A 16,584-nucleotide genomic window follows, 5' to 3' on the forward strand; every position below is an offset into this window, starting at 1 on the left:
TTAAACCTGTCATTGTGTGGATACCTGTATTAAACCTGCCATAGTGTGCACACCTGTATTAAACCTGCCATAGTGTGGACACCTATATTAAACCTGTCATAGTGTGCACACCTGTATTAAATCTGTCATAGTGTGCACACCTGTATTAAACCTGTCATAGTGTGCACACCCGTATTAAACCTGCCATAGTGTGGACACCTATATTAAACCTGTCATAGTGTGCACACCTGTATTAAACCTGTCATAGTGTGCACACCCGTATTAAACCTGCCATAGTGTGGACACCTATATTAAACCTGTCATAGTGTGCACACCTGTATTAAACCTGTCATAGTGTGCACATCTGTATTAAACCTGCCATAGTGTGGACACCTATATTAAACCTGTCATAGTGTGCACACCTGTATTAAACCTGCCATAGTATGCACACCTGTATTAAACCTGTCATAATGTGCATGCCTGTGTTAAACCTGCCATAGTGTGGACACCTATATTAAACCTGTCATTGTGTGGATACCTGTATTAAACCTGTCATAGTGTACACATCTGTATTAAACCTACCATAGTGTGGATACCTGTATTAAACCTGCCATAGTTAGCACTCCTGTATTAAACCTGCCATAGTGTTCGCACCTGTATTAAACCTACCATAGTGTGGACACCTGTATTAAAAATGTCATACTGTGCACGCCTGTATTAGACCTGCCATAGTGTGCACATCTGTATTAAACCTGTCATAGTGTGTATATCTGTATTAAACCTGCCATACTGTGCACACCTGTATTAAACCTGCCATAGTGTGGACATCTGTATTAAACCTGCCATAGTGTGGACACCTGTATTAAACCTGCCATAGTGTGGACATCTGTATTAAACCTGTCAGAGTGTGGACACCTGTATTAAACCTGCCATAGAGTGGACATCTGTATTAAACCTGCCATAGTGAGCACTCCTGTATTAAACCTGCCATAGTGTGGACATCTGTATTAAACCTGTCATAGTGTGCACACCTGTATTAAACCTGCCATAGTGTGCACATCTGTATTAAACCTGCCATAGTGAGCAATCTTGTATTAAATCTGCCATAGTGTGGACATCTGTATAAAACCTGCCATAGTGAGCACTCCTGTATTAAACCTGCCATAGTGTGGACATCTGTATTAAACCTGTCATAGTGTGCACACCTGTATTAAACCTGCCATAGTGTGCACGCCTGTATTAAATATGCCATAGTGTGCACACCTGAATTAAACCTGTCATAGTGTGCACACCTGTATTAAACCTGTCATTGTGTGCACACCTGTATTAAAGCTGTCATAGTGTGCACACCTGTATTAAACCTGTCATAGTGTGCACACCTGTATTAAACCTGCCATAGTGTGCACACCTGTATTAAACCCGTCATAGTGTGCACATCTGTATTAAACCTGCCATAGTTTGCACACCTGTATTAAACCTGCCAGTGTGCACACTTGTATTAAACCTACTATAGTGCACACATCTGTATTAAACCTGCCAGAGTGTGGACACCTGTATTAAACCTGCCATAGTGTGGACACCTGTATTAAACCTATCATAGTGTGCACACCCGTATTAAACCTGCCATAGTGTGCACACCTGTATTAAACCTGTCATAGTGTGCACACCTGTATTAAACCTGCCATAGTGAGCACACCTGGATTAAACCTGTCATAGTGTGCACACCTGTATTAAACCTGCCATAGTGTGGACACCTGTATTAAACCTGTCATAATGTTCACACCTGTATTAAACCTGTCATAGTGTGCACACCTGTATTAAACCTGCCATAGTGTGCACACCTGTATTAAACCTGCCATAGTGTGGACACCTGTATTAAACCTGCCATAGTGTGCACACCTGTATTAAACCTGTCATAGTGTGCACACCTGTATTAAACCTGCCATAGTGTGCACACCTGTAATAAACCCGTCATAGTGTGCACATCTGTATTAAACCTGCCATAGTTTGCACACCTGTATTAAACCTGCCAGTGTGCACACTTGTATTAAACCTACTATAGTGCACACATCTGTATTAAACCTGCCAAAATGTGCACACCTGTATTAAACCTGCCATAGTGTGGACACCTGTATTAAACCTATCATAGTGTGCACACCCGTATTAAACCTGCCATAGTGTGCACACCTGTATTAAACCTGTCATAGTGTGGACACCTGTATTAAACCTGCCATAATGTGGACACCTGTATTAAACCTGTCATAGTGTGCACACCTGTATTAAACCTGCCATAGTGTGGACACCTGTATTAAACCTGTCATAATGTTCACACCTGTATTAAACCTGTCATAGTGTGCACACCTGTATTAAACCTGCCATAGTGTGCACATCTGTATTAAACCTGCCATAGTGTGGACACCTGTATTAAACCTGCCATAGTGTGAACATCTGTATTAAACCTGCCATAGTGTGGACACCTGTATTAAACCTGCCATAGTGTGCACACCTGTATTAAACCTGCCATAGTGTGCACATCTGTATTAAACCTGCCATAGTGTGGACACCTGTATTAAACCTGCCATAGTGTGAACATCTGTATTAAACCTGTCATAGTGTGGACACCTGTATTAAACCTGCCATAGTGTGCACACCTGTATTAAACCTGCCATAGTGTGCACATCTGTATTAAACCTGTCATAGTGTGGACACCTGTATTAAACCTGCCGTAGTGTGGACACCTGTATTAAACCTGCCATAGTGTGCACATCTGTATTAAACCTGTCATAGTGTGGACATCTGTATTAAACCTGCCATAGCGTGCACACCTGTATTAAACCAGCCATAGTGTGCACATCTGTATTAAACCTGCCATAGCGTGGACACCTGTATTAAACCTGCCATAGTGTGGGCATCTGTATTAAACCTGTCATAGTGTGGACACCTGTATTAAACCTGCCATAGTGAGCACTCCTGTATTAAACCTGCCATAGTGTGCACATCTGTATTAAACCTGCCATAGTGAACAATCCTGTATTAAACCTGCCATAGTGTGCACACCTGTATTAAACCTGCCATAGTGAGCACTCCTGTATTAAACCTGCCATAGTGTGCACATCTGTATTAAACCTGCCATAGTGAGCAATCCTGTATTAAACCTGCCATAGTGTGGACATCTGTATTAAACCTGCCATAGTGAGCACTCCTGTATTAAACCTGCCATAGTGTGGACATCTGTATTAAACCTGTCATAGTGTGCACACCTGTATTAAACCTGCCATAGTGTGCACGCCTGTATTAAATATGCCATAGTGTGCACACCTGTATTAAACCTGTCATAGTGTGCACACCTGTATTAAACCTGTCATAGTGTGCACGCCTGTATTAAATATGCCATAGTATGCACATCTGTATTAAACCAGTCATAGTGTGCACACCTGTATTAAACCTGGCATAGTGTGCACACCTGTATTAAACCTGTCATAGTGTGCACACCTGTATTAAACCTGCCATAGTGTGGACACCTGTATTAAACCTGCCATAGTGTGGACACCTGTATTAAACCTGTCATAGTGTGCACACCTGTATTAAACCTGCCATAGTGAGCACACCTGGATTAAACCTGCCATAGTGTGGACATCTGTATTAAACGTGCAATAGTGTGGACACCTGTATTAAACCTGCCATAGTGTGCACACCTGTATTAAACCTGTCATAGTGTGCACACCTGTATTAAACCTGCCATAGTGTGCACACCTGTATTAAACGTGCAATAGTGTGGACACCTGTATTAAGCCTGCCATAGTGTGCACACCTGTATTAAACCTGTCATAGTGTGCACACCTGTATTAAACCTGCCATAGTGTGCACACCTGTATTAAACCCGTCATAGTGTGCACATCTGTATTAAACCTGCCATAGTTTGCACACCTGTATTAAACCTGCCAGTGTGCACACTTGTATTAAACCTACTATAGTGCGCACATGTGTATTAAACCTGCCAAAATGTGCACACCTGTATTAAACCTGCCATAGTGTGCACACCTGTATTAAACCTGTCATAGTGTGGACACCTGTATTAAACCTGCCATAATGTGGACACCTGTATTAAACCTGTCATAGTGTGCACACCTGTATTAAACCTGCCATAGTGTGCACATCTGTATTAAACCTGCCATAGCGTGGACACCTGTATTAAACCTGCCATAGTGTGCACACCTGTATTAAACCTGCCATAGTGTGCACATCTGTATTAAACCTGCCATAGTGTGGACACCTGTATTAAACCTGTCATAGTGTGCACATCTGTATTAAACCTGCCATAGTGTGGACATCTGTATTAAACCTGCCATAGTGTGCACGCCTTATTAAACCTGTCATAGTGGGCACATCTGTATTAATCCTACCATTGTGGGCACACCTGTATTAAACCTGTCATAGTGTGGACACCTGTATTAAACCTGTCATAGTGGGCACAGCTGTATTAATCCTGCCATAGTGTGCACACCTGTATTAAACCTGTCATAATGTGGACACCTGTATTAAACCTGTCATAATGTTCACACCTGTATTAAACCTGCCAGAGTGTGGACACCTGTATTAAACCTGCCATAGTGTGGACACTTGTATTAAACCTGTCATAATGTTCACACCTGTATTAAATCTGTCATAGTGTGGACACCTGTATTAATCCTGTCATAATGTTCACACCTGTATTAAACCTGTCAGAGTGTGGACACCTGTATTAAACCTGTCATAGTGGGCACACCTGTATTAATCCTGCCATAGTGTGCACACCTGTATTAAACCTGTCATAGTGTGGACACCTGTATTAAACCTGTCATAGTGTGCACACCTGTATTAAACCTGTCATAGTATGGACACCTGTATTAAACCTGTCATAGTGGGCACACCTGTATTAAACCTGTCATAGTGTGGACACCTGTATTAAACCTGTCATAGTGGGCACACCTGTATTAAACCTGCCATAGTGTGGACACCTGTATTAAACCTGCCATAGTGTGCACCTCTGTATTAAATGTCTGCTCTTCCTTCTCTGCTCAAATTTGAACCATGCCACTTTCTCTCGTCTCTTCGCACAAGTTGAGTGATGAACCACTCGTCTTTAAAGGAATAATAGAATATTCACAAGGTTTAGTGCTACCATGACAACCTTCTTGTTGACTCTTCTTTATGTTCAAACCCTCTGCAATGGTGCAGTTTCCTGCACTGCAAACAGGGGGCACTGTTTGTATAAAGAGCCAAGTACATACACCTATTTTGAATGATGGAGTGGAATATTCTCACTGTGATGAATGTTTGTCTGTTAATGTTATCAGTGTCTGAGTCACCTCTGTGGTGAGCTCGGGGGACTGGGCCACTTAGTGACTGCTAGTCATTCTGTTCTGGCTTTACCTGTGAATCATTTCTCAAACCCCTTTTCTCAGGTGACCTTCACCAACAGAATAGCTTATTTAAATACATACGTTGCCATGGCATCTGTAATTTATTTTAAGCAAAACCTGAAAACGCAAGTATTTTTGCTTTCAAGTTTCAGAACGTCTTAATCTGTAATCCGACAAATGCATTAAAACACTTTTGACATCACTCAAAGACTCCTACAGGCAGCAGGAATAGAAACTAACTTGAAAAATTAGATGATAATTTATTAAACTGGAAGACATCTGTCAGTAGTTCTCAGGCAAGGCGATGCTTTTCATCCTCTCATTGTACCATGTCATGAGCTTTCTCTCCTCTAATAATCTGTGAGACCAAATCCCACAGACTGAGAGGCAGTACAATCAGAATTAATTCCCCCTCACACATAGTCACACTGAGGTTAGACTGGCCCAGAAACTGCTTGAAAAATTCATAAGAGCTTAATGGCACTCCAACATTATTAGACTGTTTAGAAAACGCAGCAGTTGATAGTCAGAATGAGACTGAGCGTGAGTGCCAACTCTCTATAAATTGCTGGGTGGTTTGTATGTCAGAACTGAAAAAATAAAACTGTCTGAGCATAAGCTTTTAGATTGTAGATGAGATTTATGTCAGCAGAACAAAATAAACTCTAGGCAAGGCCTTGGCAGTACCTTTTATCATTGTATTAAAACCTCTTTCATTCAACATGCCCATTGTTCCTCAACAAAAGTTGATCCAGCATTTATCTTACGTATACAGGAAATACTGGAGAAACTCAGCAGGTCAGGTAGCACCTATGGAGAAAAAGCAGAGTTAACATTTGAGATCCAGTGAGCTCTGTTTCTCATCCAAATATCTCATCCCATTTCATTCATTTTTGATCAAGGTAGTGACAGTGAGGAGACAATCCTATCACTCACTGAGATCCCAGGTAGCTCACTGTCCTCACTATGCAGTTACTACCTAACACTTTAACCAGCAATGATGCAAAAGTACACCCTCCCCCTCAACCAACCCCTCTCCCACCTCCTCCTTCACCCTCTAACCAGCTATATCAGCTCTCTAAACCCATGAGAAAGATTACATTAGTGGCTGAAGCTTGAACTCTGCAGTAACTACAACATCCACTCAATTTATCTTAAACATTTGTTTCATGAGAATGATAGAAATCCAGACCTAATAGCAAGACTTTGTGAAGCATCAGACAATGATGAGATCAGACAGTTTTAAATGACATGACGATATTTTAAACACCATACTGTGGTGAGCAGACTGCCTCACACTTTAAAAAATCCACCTGTGTTATCAAATTGCTCTATTTTTTAATAAAAAACTGACTCAGGGGTTGTGACAAAGTATCACTGTGACACAGGAAGTAGTTCTCTTGTCTTTGGGTCAGAAAGTTCAGGTTCGACGTCCACTCCATGTCCGAGCCAAGTATCCGGCTGCCAGCTCATGGGGCAGAGATTAAACCAGGGTCCAAGCAGCCCCATGCAGGACAGATCAGATGTGTGATGTCACTAAGACTTGCTTTTCTCTGAGCATCCAGAATGACAGTGGCCCCTCCACTATCATTACCAAAACAGGCCATTTATTAATTAATTTTACTATAGAATCTTGCTGTGCTCATCTTGCTTGCTGAGTCTGAAATCAGCACCACAGTGATGACCCTTCATTTGAGCCACTGGCTGGGAAGCATTTTGGGGAATCCTGAGGTTTAATCCTTTACAAAACTTGCTTTGATTTGACTGGCTCTTTAAAGAGATTTTTTAAACATTCAGTTTTGGAATGTGAAAAAGCTGAAATTTATTTTCCCTGATCTTTTTCCTATGGTCCTGCCCATTTTCCCACCTCAAGAATTTATCAAATTCCCTTTTGGAAGTTATCACTCACCCTCACTGTGAAACTAAAACTTCTCATCTCTCCCTAGACTTCTTTTGCTCAACTCCTTCAGTCTGCATCACCTGAGCTACTGGCCCCTCTCCCACTGTAAAACAGCCTCTCCTTACTGACTTCACCAAAACCCTTCATGATACCGAATGCCTGAATTCAATCTTCCCTGAACCTCCCCTGTTCCAAGGTGACCAGTCTCAGAGTCTCCAGTTTATTCACAATCCAACAATGGGAGTCAGGTGGTGATGCTGCCTTCTTAGCCTGCCCTGTGTGACTGACCATCAGCATTCCTGAACCAAAAATAGCCAACAGCCGATCTGCTAACTGCTCCATTCTCCAATTACAGTTGTTATAGCAGGAGGATATCAGTTCAAGTGAAGTGGGTAGACATTAGAAACTCCAAGAGGCAGAAAACAATGGTGGGGGTTTTATACACTCCCCCCCAAACTGGAGTGGTAATGTTGGGGAAGGCATTGAACATGAAATTAGAGCCGCAAGGAATAAAGGTACATTTACTATTATGGGTGACTTAATTCTGCATATATACTGGGTAAATCAAATTAGTAACAATACTGTAGAGGAGGAGCTCCTGGAGAGTAGACAGGATGGTTTTCTAGGTCAACACATTGAGGAATCAGGCCATGCTGGACTGGCTATTGTCTAATAAGAAAGAATAATTGGCCCCTTGGGGAAGAGTGACCATATGAGAGAATACTTAATTAAGATGAAGAGTCGATTCTGAGACTAGAGTCTTGAATCTAAATAAAGGTAACTACAATGGTATGAGGTGTGGGGTGCCTATGATAGATTAGGGTGTGTTACTTAGAGGGAGGAAATCAGTATTAGTAGGGAAATGGTGTTTGGAAAATTGATGTAAGTATAGGCTGATAAATCCCCAGGTCTCAACAATCTACATTCCAGAGTACGTAAGGAAGTAGCCCTAGAAATAGTAAATACAATGGTGGTTATCTTTCAAGATTCTACAAACTCTGGAACAGTTCCTATGGGTTGGAGGGTAGTTAATGTAACCCCACTATTTAAAAATGAGGTAGAGAGAAAACAGAGAATTATAGACCTGTTGGGCTGACATTGTTAATGGAGAAAATACTAGAGTAAATTATAAAAGATTTAATAGAAGAGCACTTGGAAAACAGTGTTAGGATTGGACTGAGTCAGCAAGAATGCTAAAAAGGGAAATCGTGCTTGACAAATCAATTGGAACTCTTCCAGGATGTAACTAGTAGAGTTGACGAGAGGGAGCCAGAGAATGTAGTTTACCTGGACTTTCAGAAGGCTTTCAATATACCCCCACATAAGAGATGAGTGTGTAAAATTAAAGCACATGGGATTATGGGTAGGGTATTGAGATGGATCGAGAGTGGTTGGCAGACAGTAAAGAGTATAAATAAATGGGTCTTTTTCCAAGTGGCTAGAATGGCAGAGCATACTCAAAGGGCTGAATGGCTTACTCCTGCTCCTAGTTTCTATGTTTTAATCTATTGAAACAAAAATTTTGCTTCTTGCAAACGCTGAATCTTATTGAATTTATACACATTTTTCTCTGCAGTGTTGCCAGCTGTGATGGACGTATTCCAGGCAGGTGTCATTACATGGACATCCTTCCCCATTGGTCACCCAACACATCCATTCCCATAATGCTCCTCTTCATGGCCAATTGGAAGGTTCTTCATTCTCTGCTTCTTGATTCCTGGTCAAACAGCTGCTTTCCCAAATCCAGCAGTTACATGGCGAAAATATTACAAGAAAATGAAAATCAAAACAATTTATTTTGATGCCTTTTTGACTTATTGACCTTGTTTATTTTGCTGCCAACAGAGACGCCCTTTTAGATGAATTTTCAATTCCTGGTGACTTCAAAGCAATCCTGGTGGGAATGGCAACCTGAATCAAGAGTTTCCAGTTACTTCCTGCAAAAACTGGACAAGACGCGATTTCAATCTGCTCTAAATTAAAACTTGTTTAAAAATCTGGACTGAGAAGGTTCTGGGAAGTGCAGAGGTTAGTGTTCTGATCATCTTCCAAATCCAGTTTTAATTTGATGGAATGAAAATTCCTACTCCTGGGAAGGAATCCGACTTGTTTTTGCCAGCTCCAGTTAAATCAGTGAGTGTCCTCCATAAAGCAAGCGCCAACAATTCTCCATTGGACCCACAGCCCTGAGGGTTGGTATTATAATGCCGTGAGGGAATGGTTTACTGGGATTGTGATTAAGCCACTGTTTCACGGAAGGGTGGAGCAGATAAAGAATTTCTCCCCATTTAATTTATGCTGTGCCTCAACTGGATATAAATAATGATGACACAGAGCACACAAAACCCAGTGACTGATCCCATCCTCAACAGTGACATCCAGCCCACACCTTGCTGACTATCGAATCACCCACAGAGTATTTAAAAGTAGAGCATGAAGATTAAATGTTGAATGAATTAAATTTCAAAAGGAAATTGCACTTTCACGGTTACAGCATCTTTGTAGCAACCCTTAACGTGGTAATGTCTTAAAGAAGCTTTTAGCCAAGCTTGCTCCTGCTGTTTGGAAGAATTGAGTCTGATTGGGACCTCTTCAGTACAGTAACACAAGGACTTTAACCTTTGTTGATTAAGTGCTTGACGGTGATAGAGCTTTAATGAGCAATGACTGAGCCTGCATCAGTCATCATGTTTTAACAAACGGGCGATCAAAGGTGGCGACGTGGTGCTGCATTCTGCAGTACCAGAGTAGCATGCCACACTGCAAAATGACACCAGATCATAACGAGGTAAAACCAATGACTGCAGATGCTGGAAACCAGATTCTGGAAGCTCCTTGGATGCTGCCTGAACTGCTGTGCTCTTCCAGCACCACTAATCCAGAACCAGATCATAACTCCCAGACTCCAGCCGGGTAAGTTCTCAATGGCAGAAACATACAAGAGCTGCCAAAAGGAGGAGGAGAAATGAATTAATCAATGGAGGAGGAGTTGGGGGAGAAGGTAAAGACACTTACCAGTCCTCAGCACTTGGCAGCAGGAGAGTGGAACAACAGAGGGGCAGATTATCGACAGACCTTTGGTGCCTGCCAAAGGTGCTACAATGGTGTGGTAATAAACCAACCATAACAAAAGCAAGAAACAAGTTGTGCCTCTGTTTTTCATATTGTGGAGGTGCCAGTGTTGGACTGGGGTGGACAAAGTCAGAAGTCACACAACACCAGATTATAGACAACAGGTTTATTGGAAATCACATGCTTTTGGAGTGCTGTTCCCTCATCACGTGAAGTCACTTCACCCAATGAAGGAGCAGTGCTCTGAAAGCTTGTGATTTCAAATAAATCTGTTGGACTATAACCTGATGTTGTGTGACTTCTGACTCTGATTTGCAAATATGGCACAGAAATTATATGTTTACAGGCTGCCCACACCACCAAGCAAAATCAATAAGGTGCACTTGGGAAGAATTATCTTACACTTCTGGGAGTCAGTGTCTTATTGAAAGATAATCCAATTGATACATTTCTATTCATTGTTCATGGTTCTAGTGCACCTTAGTATTAGCTGAAAGCTGCACTGATATACACTGTAAACTTCGAAATTGATATGAAGACCAGATTTTGTGGCACTTGGCGTGAAAGCGAACAAAACACAAAACATTATTATTGATGTAATGGGCTAGAGATTACTGGAAGAAATCACTGTATCTGAAGCAGTGTGTAATGATGAAGTGATAATCCATGAATCATCCCCAGTTTGATGGACAATTTGTACGCCTGCATTAGTTTTGCACTTTTCTTTTCCACATTCTCCATAAAGCTGAAGTGTTTTTGCATCAATCATATGCAAAACATGCCAAAGAAAGCTATGTCTGGTAGTTAACAGTGAAAGTATCTTTTAACAACATTATCATTCTTAGTGACTTCCAATCAACTTCCCTTATTCAGAAAGTGAACAATTATTAAATATTGAGTTTCATTCCATCAGGTTGTGAATTGTTTGGGAGATTTCAAATATTAAATTTGTTTCTTTTTTTTCTTACTTTTCCTATCTATCCCATTTTTTTCTCTCTCATTTAATCCAATATTTCTTCCCTTTCTTTATTTAGCCACATAGGCAAAGCATTTTGTATTCAGGGGGTGACAGGCAGCATTCCAGAAAATTCCAGCCCAATTACAAGGGGCGAAGAGATGGTCTGCTCTTCCGTTTTGTGTACAGTTACTTTCAGAGTAAGTCTTACTGAATTCAGCAACAGTGCTGGTGCACAATGGAGAGAGCGGGCCACCTCTTCACGCATGGGGTAGCTTCTCCATAAACAATCACCTCTTCCACTCTTACCTTTCATTGCTCAGTGAAAGTGATTTTATTGACATCTTTAAGATGTTCATAAAGAGTTGATTGAAAGGTAAACTAATTCCTCTGGTGACAGAAGTCCAGAAGAAGGGGCAATATCTTTAAAATGAACGCTGGGCCATTCGGGAGTGATGCCATGAAGCATTCATCACATTGGGCGGCACAGTGATTCAGTGGTTGGCGCTGTTGCCTCACAGCGCCAGGGACCCAGGTTCGATTCCAGCCTCAGGTGACTGTCTGTGTGGAGTTTGCATATTCTCCCCATGTCTGCGTGGGTTTTTTTCCCAAAGTCCAAAGATGTGCAGCTCAAGTGAATTGGCCATGCTAAAACGCCCATAGCATTCTGGGATGTGTAGGCTAGGTGAATTAGTTACGGTAAATGTTGATTAATACTTGTAGGGGAATGGGTCTGAGTGGGATACTCTTCAGAGGGTCGGTATGGACTTGTTGGGCCAAAGGGCCTGTTTCCACACTGTAGGGATTCTAATTCAAAGGGGAATGAAAATCTGGAACTTTCTCTCCTGAAAAACTATTGATGCGGAAGGTCAATTGAAAATTTCAAAACTATGACTGATTGATTTTTGCTAGCTGAAATACTCCTTTCTGTTCTTAGAGAAGCAAGATCAAGAATTGCTGCTGATAACAATGGTCTTTTTGCAGAGTAATTCTTTAACAAACTGTGTTTCGAGTTTATAAAAGGGGAAGAGTTTCTATGGAGAAAGCCAGGGCCCAGTTGAGTCTGGTAATTCATCACAGTCCAACAGCATCACCCAGAACCTACCCTCTGCTTGTCAGGGTCCACAAACCTGATTCCAAAGTAGTCCTTTTCCAACAGGTTCATGTGGTGACAGAGGAGATCTATCAGATAGTGGCCTTTAGCATCCCTCTGTTAAGAACAAGAACAAGTTCAATCAGAGTTTAATTTGCATTGAAATTACTAGTGCACAGGCTTCATTTTTGAACTCGCAACAATTAAAGACTCTTCACCATTCTACTTTTATTCTCACATCAAGATCTGGTCATTGCGAGAGCTAAATCGCACACCGACAATGTCACTGTGTCCAAAATGAAAACATACTGCATGCTTCAGCCAACACAGTGAGCGATTCTGACAGAGAAGGAGATGTAGAAAGAGAAGGTGATGGGCCTGTCATAAATGAATGATGACAGACCAGGAACATTCCAAAGCATTACATTGTCCACTTATTGAATATCTCAACCGTCTCTTTACCATCAGCTTGAACATCATCAACATAATGACCGCACAGTCCTTATAATGTGGCATTCAATTAGACTGTACAACAGAACATTGTGTACAATTTACGCTGGCTATCAAGAGCTTGTTGGCCAGGGGGATGAGAGGCTGGATATGCCAAATCATTGGCATTGCTGCTAATGAGGTCAAACTGGCAACCAAAGAGGGGGGAAGGCAAACAAATCAACAGAAATTCTGGATTCCGCTTTGATAAATGTTAAAGGCAGTCCTGCTCAAACTGACAACATTTGCTGGTTCAGTTGTCTGAGTTTTTCTACTCGGGTTCCCGGTGCTGCAGGGGTTGCTGAGCTCTCCCTCTGTCACTTCAATCCCAGATCCATGGTCATTTACAGAATGCGCTCTGACACTCGCATATCTCCAAATGGAGAATTAAAAACTGTCTGGGCCAATGGGAAGCAAAGCTGGAGTGCCCCAGGAATTTGACCAGTGACTGTTCCCTTTCTACACATCAAAGGTGATGGATGCAGATTTTAAGGCGCTTTGTAAAAGGAACAAGAATACAAGGGCATAGATTTAATTGTGGTGTGCAGAAGTAAGGGTGAAGTCAGGAAAAATTCTCTCAAAAAGTGAGTAGCTAGAATATGGAATACACTGCCTGGAAATGTGATGGAGGCAGGCTCAATTGAGGCATTCAAGTGGGCACCAGACCGTTATTTGGATAAAAATAACATTCAAAGGTATAGGGGATAAAAGGAGATTGGCAATAGGTAATGATGCTCACTTAATGAGCCATTGCAAGCTCGATGGGCCGACTGGACTACTTCTCAGCCAGAACACCTCTGTATCTCTCTGATGCTTAAAAAGAGGAGGGCTGGAGTGGTTTAGGGAGAGAAACCCAGAACTCTGGACCCCAGGCAGCTGGAGGTACTGTGCTGGATGGATGTTAACTCCAAGGCTACATTGATTATAATGATCTTGATAGGAGTGGCCACAATTATTTAACTGACTTGGAGAAAGATGATGGACCCTAATGGAAAGGAGCACAAATACATTTAGGCGAGAAAATACTTAAGGAAAGAAAACACAAGTTGATAACCAGGTTTTATGACAACCATTGCACTTGTATGGTAAAATCCCCTCAGTGTCTTCACAGAAACATCATCAAATATAAAGTGACACCAAAATCACATCGGGAGGTTTCTGACCAGGTGATCGAAAGCTCACTCACACAAGTTGGAGTTATGACTCCTCGCTTGCGATTGGTTCAAGTCTCTCAGTTTAGATTCTGCCCACATATCAAGCTCACATTTCTGAATCACTAACAGTGAAATCACACAGAGCACTATTAGCCTTTCTCAGTGTTCTGTAATATTTTAGCCACAGGAGATGAATCAGAAATCTAGATGGGGATAATTGCATAGCTGGCTAGGAAATACAAAATGATTAACAATTATTTTCATATGTTACAGATCTTAACACTGATTTTTATATAGCAAGTGCACTGAACTTTAACCTTTTGGTATATCTTGTGGTAGAATGGGGGATAACACAGCACCCCCGTGTTTTTGGAAAACCACCCTATTGGCTGTGGATGGGGAAGTTCTTGCTTGTGAATCAGAGCCTGGGTTTATTCAAGTCCCAGTCTGGCAGCTTGAGCACCTGCTCTAAGCTGATACTCAGTGCAGCGCTGAGGAAGTGCTCCTCAAGAGGGGCCAACTCTCAGATCAGATCTTAAATCAAGACCCTATCAGCCCCTTACTCTGAAGGTTACTCCCTGGTTTCCTGGGGGAATAATTATCGACATCACTTCAAGCAAATGATTTGGATATCGTCATTTTGCTAAGTTGGTGGGAGCTTGCTGTGTGCAAATTTGCTGCTTCATTTTGTGTTTCATAACAAAGGCTGTGCTTCACGAAGGGCCTCACTGGTTGTAAAATATTTTGGGATGTGCTTGAGTTGTGAAAGGCGCTATATATATGCAAATACATTAACAGCACAGAGAAGGAATGAGAGGGGGTGTCAAGCTCCTGGGAGTGATCATCCACAGCAAGTTTTCTTGGACTCTTCATGTGGATGCACTGGTTACAAAGGCCCAACAACATCTCTTCTTCCTCAGGCAGCTGAGGAAATTTGGCATGACGGCGAATACCCTTACCAATTTTTATAGGTGCCCCATCGAGAGCATTCTGTCTGGATGTATCGCTACCTGGTATGGCAACTGTACCATTCAAGATCGAAGACAGTTACAGAGAGTGGTGAACTCGGCCTGGACAATCACAAAGACCAACCTTCCATCTACAGAATCCATCTACCAGGCCCGCTGTCAAGGAAAGGCCACCAGCATTCTCAAAGATCCATCCCACCCTTTTTCTACAACCTCTACCATCGGGGAGAAGGTACAGAAGCCTGAACACACGCACCAGCCAATTTCAAAACAGTTTCTGCCCTACTGTTGTTAGAATACTGAATGAACTCACAAACTTTTAACATTCACCTGTACCTGTGTTTTTGTCTTTGCCGCTGTTTACCTATTATTTACTTGTATGTGCTACTGAACTCTGTGACCTGCCTGTATCGCTCACAAGACAAAGCTTTTCACACTGCCTCAGTACACGTGACAATAAATTCAATTCAAGTTTCACCTTTTATAGAGAAGATGCACAAACTCTAATGTCACAGAAGCTAAAAATGATTACTATATCGATAAGGAGAATATCAATTGTTATGAAGCATTCCACATCATCCCTGAGAGGCTCCATGACCTTTCCTCAATGACTAAGGCTGGATTCCATGCTGAAAATGACCAGTTGGCATTGAGTGAACAGCTAGTGTCATCTTGATGCCATGTCTCACTGCAATTTATGGCACACAGACTACATGTCAGCTGGTTTTCTGATGAGGACAAATAGCCTTCAGTGAATGCTCCAACTCCCTTGAAGAGCCTAAAAACAGAAACAAACATATTGGAGGGTCTTAGTGGGGTCTGGGGCGGGTGCGAGATTCAGGGAGACAGTCACTGACTGTGTCCTCATTTTAACCTACAATCCAGACGCTGTGGGAGTCTGCTTGAAATACACAACCTGGCAATCAGAAATCAACCTGGATTTCTACCATGGGTCTGGGCAGGTTGGGGGTGGTGCTGGAGAACGAGATTGTTTTGTCTCCCCCCCACCCCTCCCCACCCAAGAGATGTCAGGAGGTGGATCCTTGATTAGAGGAAGGACAGAAAAGTAAAGGCTTAAATTTTAGTCAAGGATTCCTATTGGGTCCAGCAGGTGCTCACGTACCACTTCCACCTCCTCATCCCAACCCCCCATCCCGCCCCCAAACCCAAAGAAAATCCCCAACTCTCCCCATTACATCTCCCCACACCCCATAAGGACCATTCATCCAGGTCCTAGCTATAGGCCCCTGCCCACAACCTGACCCTCTCACAGGGAGGGAGGGGGTGAGGGAGAGAGTTGGGGGTGAGGGTGGGGGTGACGGAGAGGGTGAGGAAGAGAGTTGTGGGGTGAAGATCGGGGTGACGAAGAGTGTGGGAGAGGAGATGAGGCAGAGGGTGGGGGTGGGGTGAGGGTGAGGGAGATAATGAGGGTGGTGGTGAGGGAGACAAGAGGGTGGGGGTGTGAGGGTGTGGGTGAGGGAGAGGGTGGGTGTGAGGGGGTCAGTGAAGTGGAGGGAGGTGTGTGATTGGCTCATCTTCGAAGTTTGAGGGGGATGGGGCCTGTTCCTTTTT

The 16,584-nt window shown here is 42.5% G+C and overlaps 1 protein-coding gene across 4 annotated transcripts in view; it reads right to left on the reverse strand.

Annotated features, from left to right (window-relative positions):
* The window catches only part of LOC122540881 (FERM domain containing 5a), a 257,704-nt gene that overhangs the window by 77,742 nt on the left and 163,378 nt on the right, over positions 1–16,584 (reverse strand). For 3 of the 4 annotated variants that reach the window (XM_043677108.2, XM_043677107.2, XM_043677110.2), the window contains one exon: positions 12,414–12,518. In XM_043677108.2, coding sequence (XP_043533043.1) covers positions 12,414–12,518 — 105 coding nt within the window. Of the gene's footprint in view, positions 1–12,413; positions 12,519–16,584 lie in introns of those variants that run through there. The other variant, XM_043677109.2, reaches the window with a different exon arrangement.

This window comes from Chiloscyllium plagiosum, unplaced genomic scaffold (genome assembly GCF_037043375.1).
Source record: "Chiloscyllium plagiosum isolate Xiang-an unplaced genomic scaffold, Cpla_swu_hap1 HiC_scaffold_39, whole genome shotgun sequence".
NCBI lineage: Eukaryota > Metazoa > Chordata > Chondrichthyes > Orectolobiformes > Hemiscylliidae > Chiloscyllium > Chiloscyllium plagiosum.